Source organism: Paroedura picta, chromosome 11, assembly GCF_049243985.1.
Source record: "Paroedura picta isolate Pp20150507F chromosome 11, Ppicta_v3.0, whole genome shotgun sequence".
NCBI lineage: Eukaryota > Metazoa > Chordata > Lepidosauria > Squamata > Gekkonidae > Paroedura > Paroedura picta.
The window spans coordinates 7,059,236-7,081,028 of NC_135379.1; the positions used below are offsets into that span (position 1 = coordinate 7,059,236).

The 21,793-nt window shown below is 43.5% G+C and overlaps 1 protein-coding gene across 3 annotated transcripts in view; it reads right to left on the reverse strand.

Moving 5' to 3' along the window:
- The window catches only part of LMBR1 (limb development membrane protein 1), a 49,268-nt gene that overhangs the window by 23,551 nt on the left and 3,924 nt on the right, over nucleotides 1-21,793 (reverse strand). Inside the window, exons 2-5 of one of the 3 annotated variants that reach the window (XM_077304398.1) lie at nucleotides 13,039-13,111; nucleotides 11,074-11,113; nucleotides 8,261-8,365; nucleotides 5,658-5,761 (exon numbers count right to left, since the gene is read on the reverse strand). In XM_077304398.1, the coding sequence (XP_077160513.1) occupies nucleotides 5,658-5,761; nucleotides 8,261-8,365; nucleotides 11,074-11,113 (249 nt within the window). In that variant the 5' untranslated portion in view covers nucleotides 13,039-13,111. Of the gene's footprint in view, nucleotides 1-5,657; nucleotides 5,762-8,260; nucleotides 8,401-11,073; nucleotides 11,114-13,038; nucleotides 13,112-21,793 lie in introns of all 3 variants that reach the window. The other 2 variants (XM_077304397.1, XM_077304399.1) reach the window with 2 other exon arrangements.

The window sequence follows — 21,793 nt, forward strand, 5'->3', positions numbered from 1 at the left end:
TTTGTTACCCGCGCCCTGCGATGCAGACCCCTGCCTCACTGCTGACTGTTCACATTCAGGTCTCCACAGCTTCTGGAAGTGTGTGTATATACATATATATATGTATATAATCTTATTAAAACATGGAGAAGGAAGAGACTGAAAGAGGTGATGGGGATTTCGCATCGACTTGTAATGTCTGGTGAAATATTGCTCCTTTTTTTTGTAGCCAACACCAAGATCAAAACATGATGCAAGTTAAATTTCCTTGAAAGGTTCCCAGCGGGAGTCTTCCTCTTTGTTACCACAGACCCTGATTTCCTTTCACCCCTCCCCTGCCCCCCCCCCAAAAAAACCCTTCACCAAGACATCCATGTGCTTCTAACACTAAGCAGCACTTCCTTAAACACTTATTTCCAACAATTTATGGATGATCAGTGGCAAAAACAAGTAGAAATAATGAAAGATGCAATGAAGCCTCCTTGAGACGTTCTGGCTTATGCTTCCTACTCGTTTCTCCTTTTAACGTTGGGGTCCTGATACAAATTAGCCGCGGAGGGGGGGGGGAAAGTCATCTGGTCATAAAATACAGTACAGGGTCACTTTTATGTAAGTTTGCCAAAAGGGACATAAACCAGGACCATCTCAAACTGTGACACAGGATAGAAGTATATTAAAAGCAATCTCTGTTCCTCCTCTACGGTGCTGTCATGTAGCTCGGCTTTATAGATATTCCGAGCACCGGCCCTGGCCTCTTCACTGCCACCTGGCTGACCTAATTAATTAAGCGAGGAAGTCACCTCAGATTTTTCTACCATTTGCTTTTATTATCAGGCACTCCTCTTTTGATGTTCTCGGAGTGAACCTCTTAATCCATAGACCTCGCGTTATGTGTTCCAAACATTGAGATGTCTGGACAGTTTGCGTAATTGGTCAGGATGTGGCTGTCGCTCATGGTAAATTTTATGCCACGGCTTCAAGGACAAGAGTCCGGTGTTGGGGGGGAGGGGGGGGGAGTATGGAACAAAGACGTTTGAAAAGTTGGAAGTGATACCGCAGTCTGTGAATATGATAAAATATTCAAGCTCTGCCTCTTTGGGAAGGCTTTTTGACTCCCAAATTTTAGAATGCAACCATGCTGTTAGTCCCCCAAGAAATATTACCCAAACTTTTTAATAGATACAACAAACATCCACCTTACAACTGATGCTACGACTGTTTTTCGAGGTAGAGGAGGAAAACAGATGCTTAAACTAATTTAGAAAGCTCATGCTGGATCTGTAGGTTCCCCCTCCCCCCCTTTTGCCAACCATCAGCCACAACCATTTTTAAACTGCTCCCAAGTTTGGCATTTGAGGACGAGTCTAAAACTCCGTTGGAGTCAAGGAACTCCCACTTCTTCCGCTTATGGGCGAAGAAGGCCCTGGTGCCAAGAAGCAGCCTTTTGACATTGCAGGCCGACACTTCCAAACAAAACCAGATACAAAATTAAAAGGCCTTGCAATGAAAGAATGAAGGGTCCTCCGCTTAAAAAAAGATTAAAATATCATTCCATTACCTTGCCCCGCTTTGCAGCCTTATAAAACCTGCTGTGCTTTTATGCTAGAAGGATCATCCTAGGTATTTAGGTAGGGGCAACGCACAGCTTCTAAAAACAAGTCCAAATAACATAATTTGGGATCACTAAAACCACCAAGAATGTCGTTAACTGCAAGGGCTTCAACAGACTCCATGGCTGTTAGCAGGAGGCACCATTACTGGAAAACCAACAAGCAGAGCATCCAGCTTTACAGTTTAAGAACATGGCAAAAAATGGCAGGCCCAATTAAAAAAAAAATGAAGCAGTGGACTAAGGAAAGGGGCACTTGAGTTAAGCCCCTTAGGGCTAAAATATCCTGCCTGAATTAACAGAGTGCTTTAATTAAAAACCTAGACAGACAATCATGTTTAACTTGATTTTTAGAACAAGCACTGAGCCCATCCGTCGCGAATGCCCAATTTCCGCGTCTGTATCTGTGTGACGTGGAAGTGCTCTTTAAAAAAGGAAAATTGTTTTGCCCAAGGGACTCCATGGGAGCCTACCATATGCCACTGAGAACGGACACCATCAATTAGAACACAAAAACCCACAATAAGTTTGCAAATGGCTTAGTGGTGGGGGAGGGAAAGATCCATCATGTAAAAACCAAACCAGAAAGCGTGAGTTCAGACAACAGAATGTACAATAATAAGCTATTTCACCATTTAGTAAATAATGTACCCTTTTAAAAATACATTCGTAGTAAAAACGAGTAGCAGGGAAGACACCAGAACGTAACTAATTGTAGAAATAATACATTACTAGAACTCAATAGTCCTTCAACAATAATGCACTCTCTTTTACTGGATCACAATCCTCAAGTAACCGAAGGCATTGCAAAAATTCCTCCATGGGGTTTTCTGCAAGTGATCTGGGATATGAATTGCTCTGTCTTTTATATACACGTTCTGTTGTTATTATGCCAATAAAGGTGTCTGACTTTGACTTTGACATTATTAGAACTCATCTGAAGTAGCACCCCTTTAAAACAAATGCAAATTTAATACTGTCTCTTAACTCTGGAAGAAGGGATTAGAAAAAGACGTCAGGACCACCTATTCCCTTCCTTCCACCATGTGACTACTTCCTCTCACTTCCATCGGCCGTAATCAAGTCGAATCACTGGGTCTTCAGCAAACATGCTAACTGAAGTTCAGCCCTAACCACTGTGCTGAGAAAAACAATGCTTAAGTTGGAAGGAAGGAATTCACACACAGGAGAGGCAGACACATCCGACTAGGGTTGGGCACTTCTGCACACCTCGGCCACTTCCGCCTTTGCGGAACCCTGAGGCGGCCAGCACCTCGGGCTTCCATGATGGTGGAAGCGGCCAAAGCACCCAACCTTACATTCAACTCTGCAAAATTGTCATCACTGCCATGGATCACACCCAGCACATCCGCTATGGCCCTCTGTTCTTTAACAATGACTGAAGCAGTGTCAATATAAAGAACGGGAAACCTTCTATTTGGAGCAGGCAGAGCTAAGAGAATTAGTGGTAACTTACACGGAAAGAGCCTCTTGTGGCACAGAGTGGTAAGGCAGCAGACATGCAGTCTGAAAGCTCTGCCCGCGAGGCTGGGAGTTCAATCCCAGCAGCCGGCTCAAGGTTGACTCAGCCTTCCATCCTTCCGAGGTCGGTAAAATGAGTACCCAGCTTGCTGGGGGGTAAACGGTAATGACTGGGGAAGGCACTGGCAAACCACCCCGTATTGAGTCTGCCATGAAAACGCTAGAGGGCGTCACCCCAAGGGTCAGACATGACTCGGTGCTTGCACAGGGGATACCTTTACCTTTTACACGGAAAGAGTAACGTTTCCTTACTCTGAGTTGTCTTGTAGAATACACGGAACACTTCGGCAACGCTTTTCTTTATGCACCTGACATTCAACCCCCAAATCTGACTTTGGACCTATTCAGCTCACGTGTGGAAGAATTAAGTCCTGAGCCAAGCTCCATCATTGCACCTTCTCGGTCTTGCATCCTATAAAGAGTTTCCTTTAAAACCACGGTATGTGCCTTGCCAAGGGTAACCTGCAGTCAGCAAGGATGGCTACACGCTTCGTTTAGTCATTTCCCGCTCATAGGATTGGAATCATTTTTGAGCACTACACTAATTTGAGATGAATGGCGAGTAAATAGTGAGCCAGAAAATGCTCACACGAGAACAGCGTACCTGTGTGCAAAACCTGGAATTCCAAACTACCAGTAATGATGTGGAGGGAGGAATGAATAAACAAGCTTTTGAAATACTGGCTGTCCACTGTCAGAAAAGGAAACCAAAGGCATCCGTGCACGTGTTCTGAGCAGGATATTTCAAAATGGAATTATTTAATCATCTAAGTCAGGGTTGTTCAACCCCATAACAGCCAGGATGCAAGTAAAACTGAAGGCTGAGATCAGATTTTCTGCAAGCTGCCATTTTAAAAGAAAACGTCCAAAAGAACATCACAACTTAAAGAAAAAATACACACGTTTTCAAAGAGTAGATGCTGGAGAGATGGATTTCCAAATTTCATTTCTGGTTACTTGGTAGTTTTAATATTTACACAGGCAACAACAAAATATGTGTATCATGCTCATCCATACAATACGCGCGTCTTGTCATGTGAAGATCCCTGTGCTATTTGCTCTCACCCAGCACCATCTGCTCCTCAGCCGTTCACTTGTGACAAGAGATCCCTTCACAGAATCACTGGAAAGCAAAGGGCTCATCTGAGGCATTTTTACGTATGCTCTCACACATGTTCCGACATGACTACTGCTAAACTGGCCGTCTTCAGGTGCTGTGACAATCGGCCTCAAGACACAGCTCTGCATCTACCCAGGTATTCTGAAAAAACTCACTGGGAGGGGTGGGGTATAAATCGAAAAATAAATAAATAAAATAAGAAGTTATCTGCCAGGGGCTCCCGCTGCAGTCAGAGGAGCTACTTCTGGCACGATAGAGCTAACATCCAGGAAGGGGTCTTCCCCTGTCGAGGAATGTCAACCTCTAGCTCCTCTTTATTGCCAGTAATGCCTAAATACACCTCAGTCCTAGTCCGCTGGCTCCAGGCTGGCATGTGAACCTCTGCTGATGGGTCATAAACAGTGTTTAAATATATTGGCTTAAGGAATGGCCAATTCCTACTGTAAGTACCAGTCTGCCAGATGTGCTCCTCCCAACACCATGGACGTTACTACCCTTGGTTTACAGTACCAACATGCCCCCCCCCCACGTTGTCCTATCAACAAAGTAGTTTCAATAGGCCAACCCCATTTTCTTTCTCCTGCATTTTTTCATTGGCTGTTCCTTTCAGAACTTAGATTATTCAACTGCTCCTCAATACAGGTGAGGATTTATGCTTCCAAAATTAAACTTTACTCCTTCCCAGGTGGAGCAAGGCCGAATGCAAAGGTTCCCATACACTTGACAAACTCTGCAGCTGTGCTTCTGGACAGAAAGAAACTTTGGACCGCTGCTTACTGTAATAGGCTGTACCTTTGGCAGAATTTCTGTTTACGACTCTTTTCTGTAGAGTCAGGAGGGTCGCCATGTTGGTCTGAAGCAGCAGAAACAAGTAGTCCAGTAGCACCTTTAAGACTGACAAGGTTTCCTTTAGGATAAAAGCTTTTTGTGTGCATGCACGTGAAAGCTGATACCTTGACTAAAACTTGGTTGGTCTTAAAGGTGCCAGTGAATTCAAGCTTTCTTCTGCATGTTGCTGTGATAGCGAGGAGTTGCTAACATCAGATAAGCTTTAGAAGCTCTTGGCAGGCATGGATCTACGCTGGCATTAGTCAACATTTTTACTAAGGCAATTAAATCTAAAGGACCTCAAATGTGGTAAATTGGCTGGTTTATTTAAATTACTTATTTTGTGTTGTACTTTGCATGACATTGCTCAAGGCCTGTGGGCTAAGTGAGGAGTATCATTAAAGTAAAGTCAGAGCAAATTGGCTATTGCATGAACTTACTTACAGAGTTTATCAGAGCCGACTGTCACCACTCAATATATAAGCAGCAGCTTTGGAATCAAATCTATTTTAAAAGCAGGCCAACAGTTCTGTCAGGTGAATACAGGATCTTGGCATCACACACTTAATACCAACCTACCTTTTTTAAGCCAGCGAAGCCTTCAGACTCCAGAAAGAAGAAAGCAAAGGGCATCAATACAAACAAGCAAAGATTGGAAAAGAGGGAGGCAAGGTTCCATAAACCTAGATGCAACGAGAAAGACGCGGGTTATTTGTGAGTTGTGCAAACATAATCTTTAAAGCATCACATAATCAGAATCTTATCATTAATCGATAGATACCGTTGGAAGCTTCTGAAAACAGCAGTGATCTACAACACAACCCAGTGAAACTTGCTAAGTGGTGATCTTAATCTCATTCACAATTATCCTTAACAGACCTCAGCATCCCCTCTAACTACAGACTTCCTCAGCATTGCTGCTAGATGAGCCGTGACTAACGTAAAGTCCTTAACCTTCATGCAAATTCAGGGTACCAGAAACCCTGCATTGCTTAGCTTGAAACCTAAAGGTGATTGGCATCCAAGTATCCCTACCACATGCCATGTGCCGTCTACTCCACTAAAAAGCACTGCAGATGGCTGTGCTGCCTTCACATTGAATATGGTCTGCTCAAGACTCCGTGTTCTTGTTTACTGAACGAGCTTGTACGGCAAGGCTAACTTGCTCACAGTAACTACTGTGTGCAAACAGGAACTGTTATGAACGGAAGCTCAGAACACTCACACTTTAGGTGAACAAGAAATTGGCTACGGCCAGCGAGATGCACAACCACGATTCAAGCTGAGACATCACTTTTAAACTGTAATGCAGACCGTGATCTAAAGCAGGGGTAGTCAACCTGTGGTCCTCCAGATGTCCATGGACTACAATCCCCATGAGCATTTGCTGGCAGGGGCTCATGGGAATTGTAGTCCATGGACATCTGGAGGGCCGCAGGTTGACTACCCCTGATCTAAAGAACCTGCCCCACATGAGGAAAAGAGACGTCGGTGGGCGAGCCACTTCAAACCACCATTTTCTCTTTGGTCTTGCCAAGTAACACCCATAAGACTTGTCCTGTGTATATTAGCGGTTCTGCGTGTTAATTTTCCTTCTTGCACAAAACGTTGTCCAAGATCTTGCATGTCTGTACGTGGAAGGGAGGAAGCAGTTCTGTTTCCAACTTGCAGCCTTTTCACACCAGAATAAAGGAGGTCATGGGCAGAGAACAGAAAGATGGGGTGAGAGAGAAGCACCTTGGCACACCAGACAAGGAGTGGGTGAACACACCCCAAGGATTTTATATGGCCGATGACAAAAGAGTCAATGTATGAATGATTTTATGAGCAACCAACCCAAAGTGCTCTTGCCAGCCCAACTCCGATATGATCTCGGCACTGAAGCACTTGAAAGTAAAAAATGAAAGCTGCAATTAAGCAAGCGTTTCACTTGGTCCGATAAAACCTCGCCCTTGCCTAAGGGAGCCCAGCATAGGGGACGTACATGGCTTTCACTGTGTTCTATCTCCATCTGCTGGTCACAACTGAAACAGCAAAACCCTCTCCCTTTAAGAATATTGAAGTCCTTATTTTCTAGATTTAACTTTGAAACTGAACCTAACTATCTTGGATCTGCTTTGAACTAATGTCCCTTCTTTCCAACAGACCTGCCTACATACCACAACCTGATGCAATCAGAAGAACAATCTTTTACAGCCGTGCCCACACATCGCTCATATAACATTTCTATCAAAGCGCCGTTTCTCTGTTTTTCAACCTCAGTCCCTCTCTGAACGTCCTTCACCTTGCACTCCTCCCAACCGCAGCTTGTTCTACAGGTGACCATGTGCACACTTGCACAGAGGTTCAGGTACCTTCCTGCTACATGTGAACATCTGCAAGACTGGGTAATTAACTCGGCACTGGCACTGGGCATTTGCAGACCTCCTCTGAAAGCCACATATCATGCAAACAATGAAGCAGTTCCTCATGCATGTCCTTCTTCCCAAATCAAGCTGGGATGCTGGAGATGCCAATAATACAGTCATCTCCACAAATTCAATGGAAGTCAGTAAGAATCCTGGCAGGGGAGTTCAACATGCATGCATGGACACACAGTATTAGAGGGGAAACCTATCCCACCCTACCTCCTCCCCTATCTTTGCAGGTCTCTCTCATACACACATACCGCCCAAATGGAGGGGGTACCCACAGGATGGAACAGTCTCCACCTGAATGGCAGAGATTGTAGCTGGACTGAGTGGCATGGCATACAGATATCCTCAACAATGCCCATTGCTACTTCATAGGCTCTGGGAAAGAGAGGAGTATTTACGTTATATTTTTCAGATTGATACAGATTGCCATCTAAAACCAGTTAAGCCCACACGTGCACAGGAAGTGCCACTTGGCTGCTTGGACTCCTATTCCATTCCAAGAGTTTGAGGCAGTTAACCCTCTGCCAAAGTATTCTTCCAGTATGAACAAGGACATTTTATATAATAAATTTGGGCTTTGGTGGCTCGGTGGGGAAAGAGAATCTCAAAATCACGGACAGTTGCCTCTTGGGTTTACTCTTTACAAAGGGCCCTCTTTCTGTGGGCCTTGCTGTTCCCAGTTCAGCATATATATATGATAAACTCGAGAGCTGTGAGATAACTGAACGCATTCGAGCATATCCGGTTACATAATGGAGTACTAACCGTGAATTAGGGAGCCATTTAACCACTGAATATAGTAGCTCTGCGGAAAAGAAAGCAGGATCTCGTTACTGATTATTGAGAAAGGTAGGAGGAGGACGGCACCAGCTGAAACGGCAAGAGTAAAGGTACTCAAGAACAGCCTGAAAGTCAAAGAGAGGCGTTGTTGTTAATAACAAGGTTAACGCAATCGGAGCAAAAATCCCGAAACACGAATAATTGCATTAATAATTTACATTCACATGGGTTTATATTCATTAGTTGGGTTTTTGTAAAATAAGGGAAGAGCGGAAGGCACATCACTGTCAGCTCTAAGGATGCAGCATGCCGTTCGTTCTCTCAAGTAATCCCATATCATTTTTCCTTATTCCCATAAGAAGGGAAGCGGCATAGAGCAGGAAAGAGAACCCCGCTGCTTAAGGACAGCAGCTCTTTAACACATTAGCTAAGCATCTAAAAGGTCTTGTTTGTGTGTCAGGATGCATTCAAGGATGCATTGTGTTAAAGGAGGGAAGGGCAGTATAAATGTTTTAGTCATTATGTGAGCCTGCTTTATAAGCAAGGTGGCTAAAGCTCTGTTAAATACATTTTGCACAGGTTTAAAAGGCCAGAAAGTCGTCATACACACACACACACACACCCATTTAGAGCAAAATAATACTGTGTTGGCCTCCAGCAAAAACAAATCCTTCCTAGAAAACCAACACGAGGCCTTTGTTATACTAATATGCAAATTTAATATAGGTTAAGCTTTGCAAAAATTCTATTGGTGGAAGTGTTAACTTATCCGCATTTTTATCCGTATTTTTAACCCTTCTAAAATGTCCAATCACTCTCAGAGGATTCTAAAAAATTTCCCATGCGATAGAGATCAACTGACCTTTTTTTTTAAGATTTAAAACGTGTGATATGTCTAACCTTCTAGAAAACCCCAAACACTTCAAACAGTGTTTCCATTCATGTGCAACTGTACTTAAAGAGAAGCACTAGTTCGACTGAATATACATACAAATACGTGTAAATAAAATCCAGACACCATGGATCTAGCAAGGCTAATAAACACACTCCCTCTGCTGGTGAAGACTTATACTGCTGCCATGCCAAAAACCTAGCTTGACCTAGGAGTCAATTCAGCCTAGTTGCCCTCTAAAGATGGACGCCCTCACCGCAGAGGCGGAGATTCCCAAATCAGGGCATCTGTTTTGTTCAGTTTTTGGGGTTACACTCTTCAAACATGACTCAACGTGTGACAAACCATTTCTGAAGCAGATGCGGCTTAGAAGCTGCATACAAGATATAGGGAGAAAACCTCAGCATACCCAAGTGCTCCCAAGTAGTCCTTTTAAAAACCTGTCAGACTAAAAACTCATGTGGGTTCGAGGAGAGAATCCCTTCCTCCTCCTAATTAAGGCTTTCCCATGAAAAATCCTTGCATATTCCAATATCCCACCAGAAAACACATGAGCTTCATGTCGCATATGCAGTGACGAGAACCAGTGGCTGAAACCGCACCCCCCCCCACTTGCCCACACCTTTCCGCCACCAGCCCTTGAGCCAGTCGGTCACTATTTATTAATACGGTACAAAACAAAGGTTGTTGTAGTTAGTTGCGAAGTCGTGTCTGACCCATCGCAACCCCATGGACAATGATCCTCCAGGCCTTCCTGTCCTCTACCAGTCCCCGGAGTCCCTTTAAGTTCGCACTTAAAACAAAGCTAGACACGGGCAATCAGCAGTTATAAGAGTAATACGTTATACCAGTGGTCCCCAACCTTTTTATCACTGGGGACCGGTCAACGCTTGGCAATTTTACTGAGGCCCGGGGGGGGGGTAGTCTTTTGCTGAGGAACGCACCCTGAGCCCCTGCTCCGCTTGCTTTCCCGCTGGTGCCCCTAACTTCCTGATGCCCGCTGGGGGGCGCTGCCAGCAGCAGCTGTGCAGTGCCACGCCGAGGAAGAGCCCCAGCCATGGCGGCCGCTGGAGAGCACTAAAGGTGAGCCAGTGGCATAGTGGCAGGGCATCCACGAAGGCAGCAGCCGGAGAGGAGGACGAGGAGGAGCTGCAGCCCGGTACCAACTGATCCACGGACCGGGACCGGTCCCCGGACCGGGGGTTGGGGACCACTGCGTTATACTATATAAGTTCTTGCTGCTCTGCTTTGTAATAAAATGTTCAGTCACCCACCAGGGACGTATTTTACAAGTGACAGCACAGAGTCTCACAGTTAAAAGCGCACGCTGAGGTGCTTCATCAGAGACTAGCAGCCTGACTCGTTCCAAATCTGGACATCCTGGGAAATTGTTACTAACAGACGAAATAGTCCCAAATGATGCTGAAGTAAACTTCAAAGCAAATAGGAATACAATGGAGATTCTGTGCTCCAAAGTTGCCCGTATCGAAGTATCCCAGCCACAGGTACTGCTGCCCTTCTCAGACTAGAAGGTTACAACCTGTCCCAGCAAAAGGTTAGAACCTGTTCACCACCGTTGTAGAATCACTGAGTTGGATGGGACCTCCAGGGTCATCTAGTCCAACCCAATCTTTACGGCTATCTGTTGCACCCTAAAGCAGGGGTAGTCAACCTGTGGACTTCCAGATGTCCATGGACTACAATTCCCATGAGCAAATGCTGGCAGGGGCTCATGAAAATTGTAGTCCATGGACATCTGGAGGACCACAAGTTGACTACCCCTGCCCTAATGGATGCTCTCAAGGCACAGCATTATTCCTTTTTCCCCCCCTGAAAACTATAAAGCGGCAATACAGCTGGCATAATACTGAAAGACTAGCAGACCAAAGCCTTAAGGTGTACGTACGAAATTCTGTTGACAATTGCATCCTCGTCTTCTTGCTCATCTGGGGAAAAAAAGCACATTTGTAACTGAGTGATCGCAACCTGTTTTTATTTCTTGCCTAACCCTGCCTCTGGGAATAAAAATGGTGATAAATACAGAGATGATACAAGGTTGTTAACCTTTACACAGACGACTGCTCAACGTGGCCCAAAACCCAAGAAAAACACTCTGATCTTTGTGCTCTTGATTTGTTTCGGTTTGTGACTGAAACTACAGTACAAGGACCCCGTTCTTTTCTTCATTAAATCTGAGGCACTGAATCTGTCATCCTTCTTGATCATTCTTCTGTCCTACTGACAACAAAAGAGGAAACACAAACACTTCTGCTTCCTTCGCAGCTGCTTCCAAGACTGCAGAGGGAAGGAGAATGTGCATATGTCTGATTTCAGAGACATTCTAATAGCCTTCAAAGATGCAATTTAACATTCTCCTTTCACAGAAATCTGCAGGAACCTTGAAGCCTTGAAACATATGTTCCCAGACTTCTTTCACTTAAAGACAAGTTCTGCAAAACTCTGAAAGATTCCCATCCTAATATTCCTTTTGGAACTAACTATTAAATAAAAATATTAGCCATGACCTGCCAGGACAAGGCAGCACTGAACAAGATGAAACAGTGTGATTTGGTACAAGGCAGCTTCAAGGCCTCCAAATTAATAAAACAATTCCAAATACACAATGTATTAGAGGTGGTGCTGAAACCTGTTAGCCTAACTGCACAATCCCACGCAGAGTTGCTCTAAAACTACTGAAATCAGTAAACTATTTCAGTCGTTTTAGAGGATGCAGGACACTCACAACCCTCTCACTCATCCACTGTAAGCTGCCAACCCCTTGAGCCTTCAGAGAATCAGCCTCTCCGTCAGATGGCTATCTAGCCTCTGTTTAAAAATTTCCAAAGATGGAGAACCCACCACCTCCTGAGGAAGCCTGTTTCACTGAGAACCCACTCTAACTGTCAGGAACTTCTTCCGGATGTTTACATGGAATTTCTTTTGAATTAATTTCATCCCAATTGTTCTGGTCCGTCCATATCATTAGGGTCAAGTACCCAACCATGGGAGAAGACACGCAGTTTTCTAACTGCAATGCTATAAGCCATTTGTGCCACCAGGAAGATGATCCTACATACAGCCTGTGCACAAGGTTGCTACCATGAAATATGTAGGCATCTGGTCACTAGGTGGCAGCATCACACAAGAGAACCAGTTTTCTTCTGGGCAATTACAGCCTACAAATGGATCAGCCAATCACTGCACTTACCTCCCATTCACTCATCAAAGGACAAATATCAGCCAAACATTCAGTATTCAGCTGTCCTGCATGACACTGATAGTGTACTATAATTTGACCACTGGACAACCCTTCAAATATGCCTCTCCCTACCCCACAGGAAACAAAGCACTGGGAGAATGGAAAGAGCTGGGAATATGCTATGCCGCATTTCACTTAAAATGTTCATATACTGCCTTTCTCTGACGGAGCAAGGTCCCAAGGCAGGTAATCATAAAATTAAAAATCATACCAACATTATATATTACAAAAAAATCATGTAATTAAAACCAACAGAGCATAAATCAAATACAAAAACTTTTTTCAAAATATCACTCCTCCCCTCCCTCCCATGCACATAATCACTTTGGCCAAACTCAACTGCTCCTAACACTCTTGTGTAGGTTCATATAGGAGGGAAAGTTGGTCTTTAAGGGGCCAGGAAAGCAGAGATCTAAACTAGCCAAGGGCAGACAAAGCTTAAAACATTCACTGGCAAGAGCTATACAGTCATCTCTTCATCTGCCACATCCCATCGTTGGAAATACAATCTGGCAATCCGACAGGGTGCACCGATATGCCACTACTGCCAGCAAGGACTTCCCTCCGGTTACCCCTTTCATTATTATCAAAATTTCAACATTAAAAAGTTACCTGCTTTCCTCTTGTACCTTCTGATAATGAAGTAGGAAACAATGTACAGGATAGCAAACAGAAGGAAACAGATCTGAAAGAGAAAGATTGAGAGAGTTGAGACGCATCCTCTCACACAAGAAACGAGCTACGTTTTAAAAATATATTAAATCATGACCAAGTGGGAGATATAATATCCTGCCTACTGTAACCACCTAATGTGCAATATGTTCCACTTTGCTTATTTCCATAAGTACTAAGTGTGCAGTTGCAAGGGACACAGAGAGGAGGTTAGGTTGCGGATATAGAGAGATATAAAACTAGACCAATTTCAGCTGGTATCCAACATCCCCCCTGTACAGAAGACCCCCCCCCCGGGGAAGGCAATATATAAAAACAATAAAAGAAATAAATAAAAATAAATAGGCTCGTTCCCCTAACCTGTCACTCTATCGTCTTCCAATATATTTGCCTGTAATCAAATCAGTCGTGTTTAGGTACTTCAAAATGCCCTCCCAACTTGATATTTATTATTTTAAGGCTTTACGAACGAACCTTTTTCAGAAGTCAGCAAGGGAGGGGGAAGCAGTTCAGCCCCAAGACAGAGGGCCTCGACCATCCAAAACACATATTCAGAAGTCATGCTGTGAACTTACAGATAGCATGACACTCTAGTCTATACATTCTCATCTCACTCTTCCTCCAAGCAATCCAGGGAGGACTAATCGCTGTCCTCTGCAATCACATTTTGCCCTCACCAAAACACAGTGGGTTAAATGAGAAGTCTGCATACATGTGCCCATAATCAACCCTACTTCTGTTCTACAAAGAACACTCCATTTCGGGGATCATAGTGTTACACTGACCTGGATTAAATACATCTTAACCGAGATCGGTTTACCACAAGTGCCTCAATGGTAAGGTTGCTTGTCCAAGCTTTGTAGGGTTAGAGCAGGGGTAGTCAAACTGCGGCCCTCCAGATGTCCATGGACTACAATTCCCAGGAGCCCCTGCCAGCGTTCGCTGGCAGGGGCTCCTGGGAGTTGTAGTCCATGAACATCTGGAGGGCCACAGTTTGACTACCCCTGGGTTAGAGCATATTAACCCTAAGAGTATATTAATAGAGCATATTACCCTAAGAGCATATTAAATTTGCAGCTTTCTCCTGCCTCCTGGTTTTATTACCTGCGCCTTCACTCGGATTAGCCAACCCTAAATGCCGATGATCAGCTAGATCAAATAACTGGTCACGTCAGGGCTTTGCAAGCCAGCCCTCGTCAGCAGATGGACCAGCTCATCTTACTCAGCTCTAGTAATTAACACACCACAAAGCACTTCCAAGGACATACCCCTTACTCTAGGTGGGTGGGTGGGAAGATAATGAATACTCAGCTTCAGGCCTATTCGTAGAGATACCATTTTAAAATACATTACCTGTAACTAATTGACTAACATTTATTACAACCTCACGCAAAAACACTTCCTAATTAAAAATGGCTTTGCCAAGTTCGGTCTGACTGGAAACAGGGTTATATGTAATTCGGATAGTAATTCCAACCCAGTTAGACGTAGTGCTTTAATGTAAATCAGTGTGATTTAAGATGGAATCAACCTTACATCACTTTCCTGCAGGAAAGACTTCCTCCTTGCAGGAACATGAAGAAGCTTATTCTAGCTTCTAACTGGAGTTGCTCATAGCTTCATCACTACAACTCTACAGCTACGCTTTAAAAAGGAACAGATCAGAGATGCTGCTACATGGAGTTATAAAATGAGCAGATCTGGGTAAGCAAAGTAGGCCTAGACCAGGGGTAGTCAAACTGCGGCCCTCCAGATGTCAGTGGACTACAGTTCCCATAAGCTCCTGCCAGCAAACGCTGGCAGGGGCTCATGGGAATTGTAGTCCATGGACATCTGGAGGGCCGCAGTTTGAATACCCCTGGCCTAGACTCTACTTGTCAGCCTTGGACATCACCATGGAGGCACGTGATGGAGAAATGTGTGGAAGGGAAAGATGGTGGGCCACTGAACAAAATCAGAGCCAGTGGGGTATAGAGTTTAAAGACAGTGGTCTCTAATAGGGAGAAGGGGGGTGGATTCCCAGTCTTCCATATGAAGCCTGCAGGGTGACCTTGTGCCGGTCACAGTTCTCTCAGAACTCTCTCAGCCCCACCTCCCTCACAAGGTACCTACTGTAGGGAGAGGAAAGGAATGCAATTGTAAGCCACTTTGAAACTCCTTAAGGTAGAAAAAAAGAAAGGTATTCTCTTCTCAATATGCAGTGGCCAAACTATACTCCCTACTCAAAAGCTCATGCCTTGAATAAATCTTTGTTGGTTTTAAAGGTGCTACTGGACTGTTTTTATTATGTTCCCTGTTGTTGTTATGTTGTTAGGTGCAAAGTCGTGTCTGACCCATCGCGACCCCATGGACAATGATCCTCCAGGCCTTCCTGTCCTCTACCATTCGCCAGAGTCCATTTAAGTTTGCACCGACTGCTTCAGTGACTCCATCCAGCCACCTCATTCTCTGTCGTCCTTCTTCTTTTGCCCTCGATCGCTCCCAGCATTAGGCTCTTCTCCAGGGAGTCCTTCCTTCTCGTGAGGTGGCCAAAGTATTTGAGTTTCATCTTCAGGATCTGGCCTTCTAAGGAGCAGTCCAGGCTGATCTCCTCTAGGACTGACCGGTTTGTTCTCCTTACAGTCCAAGGGACTCGCAAGAGTCTTCTCCTCTTTTCAACACTACCAAGGATAACTTCATGTTTAAGACAATGTGAAATGACCTGCAAGGCCACACAAAGACACATTCGGCCTCTAGCAGTAATCAAGCAGATGCTGGCAGGAAACACACAAGGAGCTTTGCACAGGGACAGCTGTTTAGAACAGCTCATTCTGGAATGTTTCATTGTAAATGGCTTATCTCACCTTCCTCCAAGCACAGCACAAAACATGCAGTATGTATTCCGTAGCAGTAGGGAGACATGTTGCCACTAGCAATGCTGTGATCTCATTCCAAACAGACTATCCAAGGGAGAGAAATTCCCCTGATCAGGTTGGCAAAATAAACCACCGGAACTATCTGAGGACCCGTTTTTTTACATTTAAATTCCCTTTATGTGAACTAGAGCAGGGGTAGTCAGCCTGTGGTCCTCCAGATGTTCATGGACTACAATTCCCATGAGCCCCTGCCAGTGTTTGATGGCAGGGGCTCATGGGAATTGTAGTCCATGGATATCTGGAGGACCACAGGTTGACTATCCCTGAATTAGAGGATAAGAGCATTATTACTGAAACTGCTGGCTTTTCTTGCAGGTCCTTAATAATAATCTGTTATAATCTGTGTACTAAAATACTGTCATAAAGAAACAGCATTTTCCCTTTCTTGACAGGAGGAAAATATATCAAACAGCAAATACCAAAAAAGGAGCCATGACAACCTGCAGTCAATTAAAAGCTCTGGCAGAAAGCTAACTCACTACTTCATGTTATTTTAGTTGGCATTCCCAGTGAAAGATTCTGCATAGCTTTTGTTTTGGGATTCCCCCCCACCCCACCCCTTTGGTCCAACAAGGCTACCTATACGTAAGGACATAAAAGCGTTTCGAAGGTGGGGCAAAATCTGAGACAGTCACAGCCATGATCTTTGGTTGTGAAAGCCCAGTAACAACTGCAACAAGGGCTTGTAGGCCCTGCATACACACTTAGGGTTCAAAACATTTCTACAGTTTTCATGGTTTTGCAACAGTGAAAAACAACATTTTAAGGACTAGCTGAAAGTCAGTTGCAAACAGAATAATGCTACAGGCAAGATCTTAACAAAGATGTATACTGTGAAGGTTTTAATGTCAGACAATCTATTGCATGATTCTTTTGTTTACTGTACGCATACAGACCACGCATTGGAGAATATACTGTTAATTTTAAAAAAATTAAAATGATAGCTGCCTTTCTACCTTACAGAACTCTGTGCTACTTACAATACATACAAATAGAATATCAACCATGAAAATACATAGCATGCATAAAAGGTTACAACTTAAAATCACAATCTAAAAGTGCCAATAGGCAGAAAAACTGAACTAACCGATCGCCATCTGAAATACAATCATCTACATCTGCCTCCAAAAGACTAAGGGGGGGGGGGCGCGAGCGTACATCCCTGGGGAGATTGTTCCACAATCATGGGGCTGCCACCAAAAAGACCCTCTCTTGTGTACCTATCAGGTATGCTTCTTTGGCACCAGATGAATGAGAGTGTTTTGTCCATAAATGTGTAGTGAGTAATTCATTAGTATTTGAAAAGTTCAAAATTTTCACTGTAATAAAGTTTAATTCTATTTCCATATATACTGCTAACCTTATAATTTTATATGGTACTGTTCTTCCCCATATCAAGCTATGGATGAGAAAGCTGGACACTAAAGAAAGAAGACAGGATGAAAATAGATGCTTTCGAAATATGGCGTTGGAGATGAATGCTGCAAATACCATGGACAGCCAAAGTTACCAACAAGACAGTTTTAGAGAGGAGCAAACCAACTTTGTCATTAGAAGGCAAGATATTACGGCTAAAGCTCACTTACTTTGGACACATCATGTGATCAAACTCGTTAGAAAAATCATTAATGCTCGGCATGGTCAACAACAAAAGGATCCACTGGCTCGACATGATCAAATTCGATCCAGGGATGAACCAACTAAAAGAAGCAGTCATTGACAGAAACATATGGCAAAAACTTTCCTATAGAACCACTTTCTTATAGAAATTTGCTTGTAAAAAACAAAGATCTTCATGCTTATAAACTTCAGCGCTACATTTCAGGGCTTGGAATCGATTACATACCACCTAGCTTAAACAGTCACTCCCGCTCCACACAGTTTTGCAGTTAGGTCAGCACGGCATTGCAACACACATTAAAAGGTCTGCAACCATTTTTCTCATTTTCCCAAATTGAAAGCAATAAATATAATTTCAATTAGCCATCTTTCTTTGACGCAGCAGATGGCAACAGGCTTATTCTAGTGCAGAAGTGTTCTCAGAAGGAGATGCTTGTGTCCTTCAGAACCATTTGGCAACTAAACAAAGCGCTAATAGCTACGGGCAGACAGATTTCAAACATCATAAATAAAGATGTGCCGCTCAAATCCTTCAGCAAAGAACAAGCACCAAATCAAAAATCCATTTTAATTTGCATTCATTGGTGCATCGACCACTAGAAAAAAGAACTAGGGGCCATCTTCGTTTTGGAATGGCTTTAATGACAATTAAAGAGGTACAGAAGAAGACTCAACAATTTATTCTGTGTGACAATAGTCACCTTTCTCAAGGCCACAACAGGACTTTTAAAAACCCAAGAATTTTGATGCAGGCATGCATCCAACAATCTGAAAAATGTTTAGCCCAGTTCACAGACTGCTGTAGACTGCAGAACTGGCATCAGAGCGAGCTGGAAAGCCACAGTGAAAAAATACTTTGCCAGAAACGCATCAGCTACCCTAAGACAAATCCCAGGATCGGCCCCATCTAAAAAATGTGAATAACGGCCTACTTTACAGGGGTGTCAGAATTGAGATGATGTAAGAGAAGTATATTTTAACACTAAAAATGTTCTCAAAATTATCTCTGAGCCGGAGTCAAAGGAAGGAGGGAAGGACACAACACAAGGCCACCTCCTCCCTACCCTGAACATATTTTCTGGCTTGAAGAAGAAGAGTTGGTTCTTATATGCCGCTTTTCTCTACCCGAAGGAGGCTCAAAGCAGCTTACAGTCGCCTTCCCATTCCTCTCCCCACAAAAGACACTCTGTGAGGTGGGTGAGACTGAGAGAGCCCTGATATTCCTGCTCGGTCAGAATAGCTTTATCAGTGCTGTGGTGAGCCCAAGGTCACCCAGCTAGATGCATGTGGGGGAGTGCAGAATCGAACCCGGCTCGCCAGATTAGAAGTCCACACTCCTAACCACTACACAAAACTGCAGGAGAGGGAAAGCATCCCTTGCCTTTTTCTCAGGGCCTGAACATAGAGAAGGCCAGATTTGGAAAAGCAAACCAGGTCCTCTAACTTGTGCCCCTCCAATGGCCTCAGTCACAAACTATGGATAAAATGTGGAGGGGAGAGGGACTCATCCCTCACCTCTAACATTCAACACTGAGGTTTTGCAAAGAATCCAATAAGTCTGATTTCTTAGGAAATCTAATTAGCGAAAGGTCTAGAAAATGCAATCCCTCTCTCCTCCCAAACCTCAACTGCCTTTACATTGGCCCAGCCCATGGCTTGACTAATCCCAGGTGCTAAGTAGTAATGGCACCTACCAATATCATTGTGGCACCTAGGAAGTTATTGCAGCATCTCACAGCAATCTCAGTGAAAGTACAAAAGTTAATAATAATAATGTTAATAAATAGCTTATCACGTAAAAATGCAGTTGCACACAGCTCTTCTTGCTGCTTATGTTTCCTTTAAATCATTCAGGGGGGCAGATTATTTCTTAACCAATTGCTTTCTACAACATTCAAACTTTTAAAATCAATAAGGAAGTCATGAGAACTTGGGGAGCAGTTAGGTTAGGATCTTCCTGTAGTGACCACCAGGATTATCCAGAGACAGACAGAAAGACGGACAGACAGACAGACAGGTGCTACAATACTTTTGTCATAGCTTGGATGAAATCACAAGCAACTATCACAAGATAAGGTTTTGTGGTTATCGATACAGTAATATGGTTATGAAAATCCAAAACCTGAAGGCTGAAAAAATGAGTTGTGCACCTACATTTTGAGTGGAATAACTAGAAACAAACAACATTGATCAAAGGCCTGGATGAGGAAGCCAAACTTTAAGGAACTTCTATTTGGATTAAAGTTTATTCACTTCCCAGCTGGGACCAAAAGCAGCTGACAGAGTTGTCTTCTCCATTTTATTCCCACAACAACCCTGTCGTGTAGGTTAGCTGAGAATGTAGGACCGGACCTACAGTCAACCCAGTAAACTTCTATGGCAGAATGGAGATCTGAGCCTTGGTTACCCGAGACCCTTGTGCGACACTCCTCTATTTAAAAACATATTAAAATGCTCTCTTGCAAATCAAACTATCAAATATCATACTTGGAAAACCATCGAGCATTCCAGCAGTTGAGTTCTATTATTTATTTCCCACGCTAGAGCATGGCAGTATGTGCAAATTCAACTCTACTGTATCACAGCACGGCTTCCCGAGAACACCACCTGTGTTCTCTGTACTGAACAGAGAGGGGGTGTACCAAAGTCACAGTTCATCTGGAACACTAAAACCCCTGGGGTTGTCTCTCCCTTTACATAACGCTCATGGTTCTTTGTTTTAAAAGCTGCAGGTTCAGAACTAGATCACAGGCATCCTGTTTTCCACACTGCGCGCACTGACAGCTTCCTGAACAAAGCTCTGCCACCCCCACCTTCCAGAGTCACTCTTAATTTTTAAAGACCGCTATCAAGCTGTTATTGAAAAAGATGCTTAAATAAAATGCTCAATGTAAATGTTTCCTTCGCATCCATAAATCCTTCTACCTCCTTCTTGCATTTCTCTTTCTTGTAACTTCAAAGGCAGATTTTTTTTTCTCCACGCATCACTAGGCAGAAGCATCTCCTCCTAAAAACTGTTTTCCCCATCAAATAGACACATGCATTATAAATTATTATACTTTCTGCACATGTAAATCCACAGCAAGAAGCTGTAACCTACAACTGTAATGTCATTACCATGCATTTCCTATAATTACAAGAACTGAGCAGACCGCTCTAGAAAAGGACATATGTGGAACCTCAACATGTTCAATAAAGGTGCTTTTCTCCATATTTGTTCCTGGAAGACCAGGGAAGACATCTTAGGGAAGATACCACCTCAACGACAGAACAGCAGCCTTCACAAGATATTTATGCATAACTCTTCATGCTCCTATTAAAATGCAATAGCACAATAGGTACGGGAAGGAGCAACACTAGGGTTGCTTCCCAAACGCCATTTTGAAAAGGAAACTGCAAGGACTAGGGACGCAATACTTGCTTCTGCTTTGAACATGTTTACCTCCGTGCTCTAGGAAGAACAGGCCCATATTCTTTACCTAGGTTTATAAATCTAAACATTAAAGTGCCACCTCTGAATGAAGGTTAACATCAAACAGATTAAACCCTTCAAAGAGTAAACTATTCATAAGGCTTTCCTCAAGTCCACAACTGCACCCATATATCTCTCTCGGCTGACATCAAGCTCAAGAAGTGTAACTCATCAAAATTTATCCCAATGCATTGATTTTTTGTACTTCTGGTGTGACATTTTTATTAGATGCTACAAACATGCTGGAGCCAGCACTGGCATCGTTTCTTATTAGCGGCTGAAAGAAAAAAATTAACAAAATGGCGGGGGAGGGGGGAGTAAACAAAAAAAATTATCTGCAAAACATAACTTCACGCAAGCTAGATCTACTCCAAAGCAGGCTTTACCAGTAAAATACATTTATCCGTTCTTCTGACTCTTATTATCCAAGACAATCACACAGTAACATTATCGCGCTGGAGTTGAACCTGAGTTTCCAACTACAAATGTCCACTCAGGTATAAATCCTGCAGATGACTTTGGAACAATCTCCCATACTGCACACAGTGGAGGTAGGGAATAACCAAAATTATGCCATGCTAGGCTCCTGGTCATATCCCCTGGTAAATGTTTAACAAATTTAAAGAATATATTAAAAATTAATCAACTCCCACCCATTCGTGAAACTCTCCCAGGGCCCTCAAGAAAC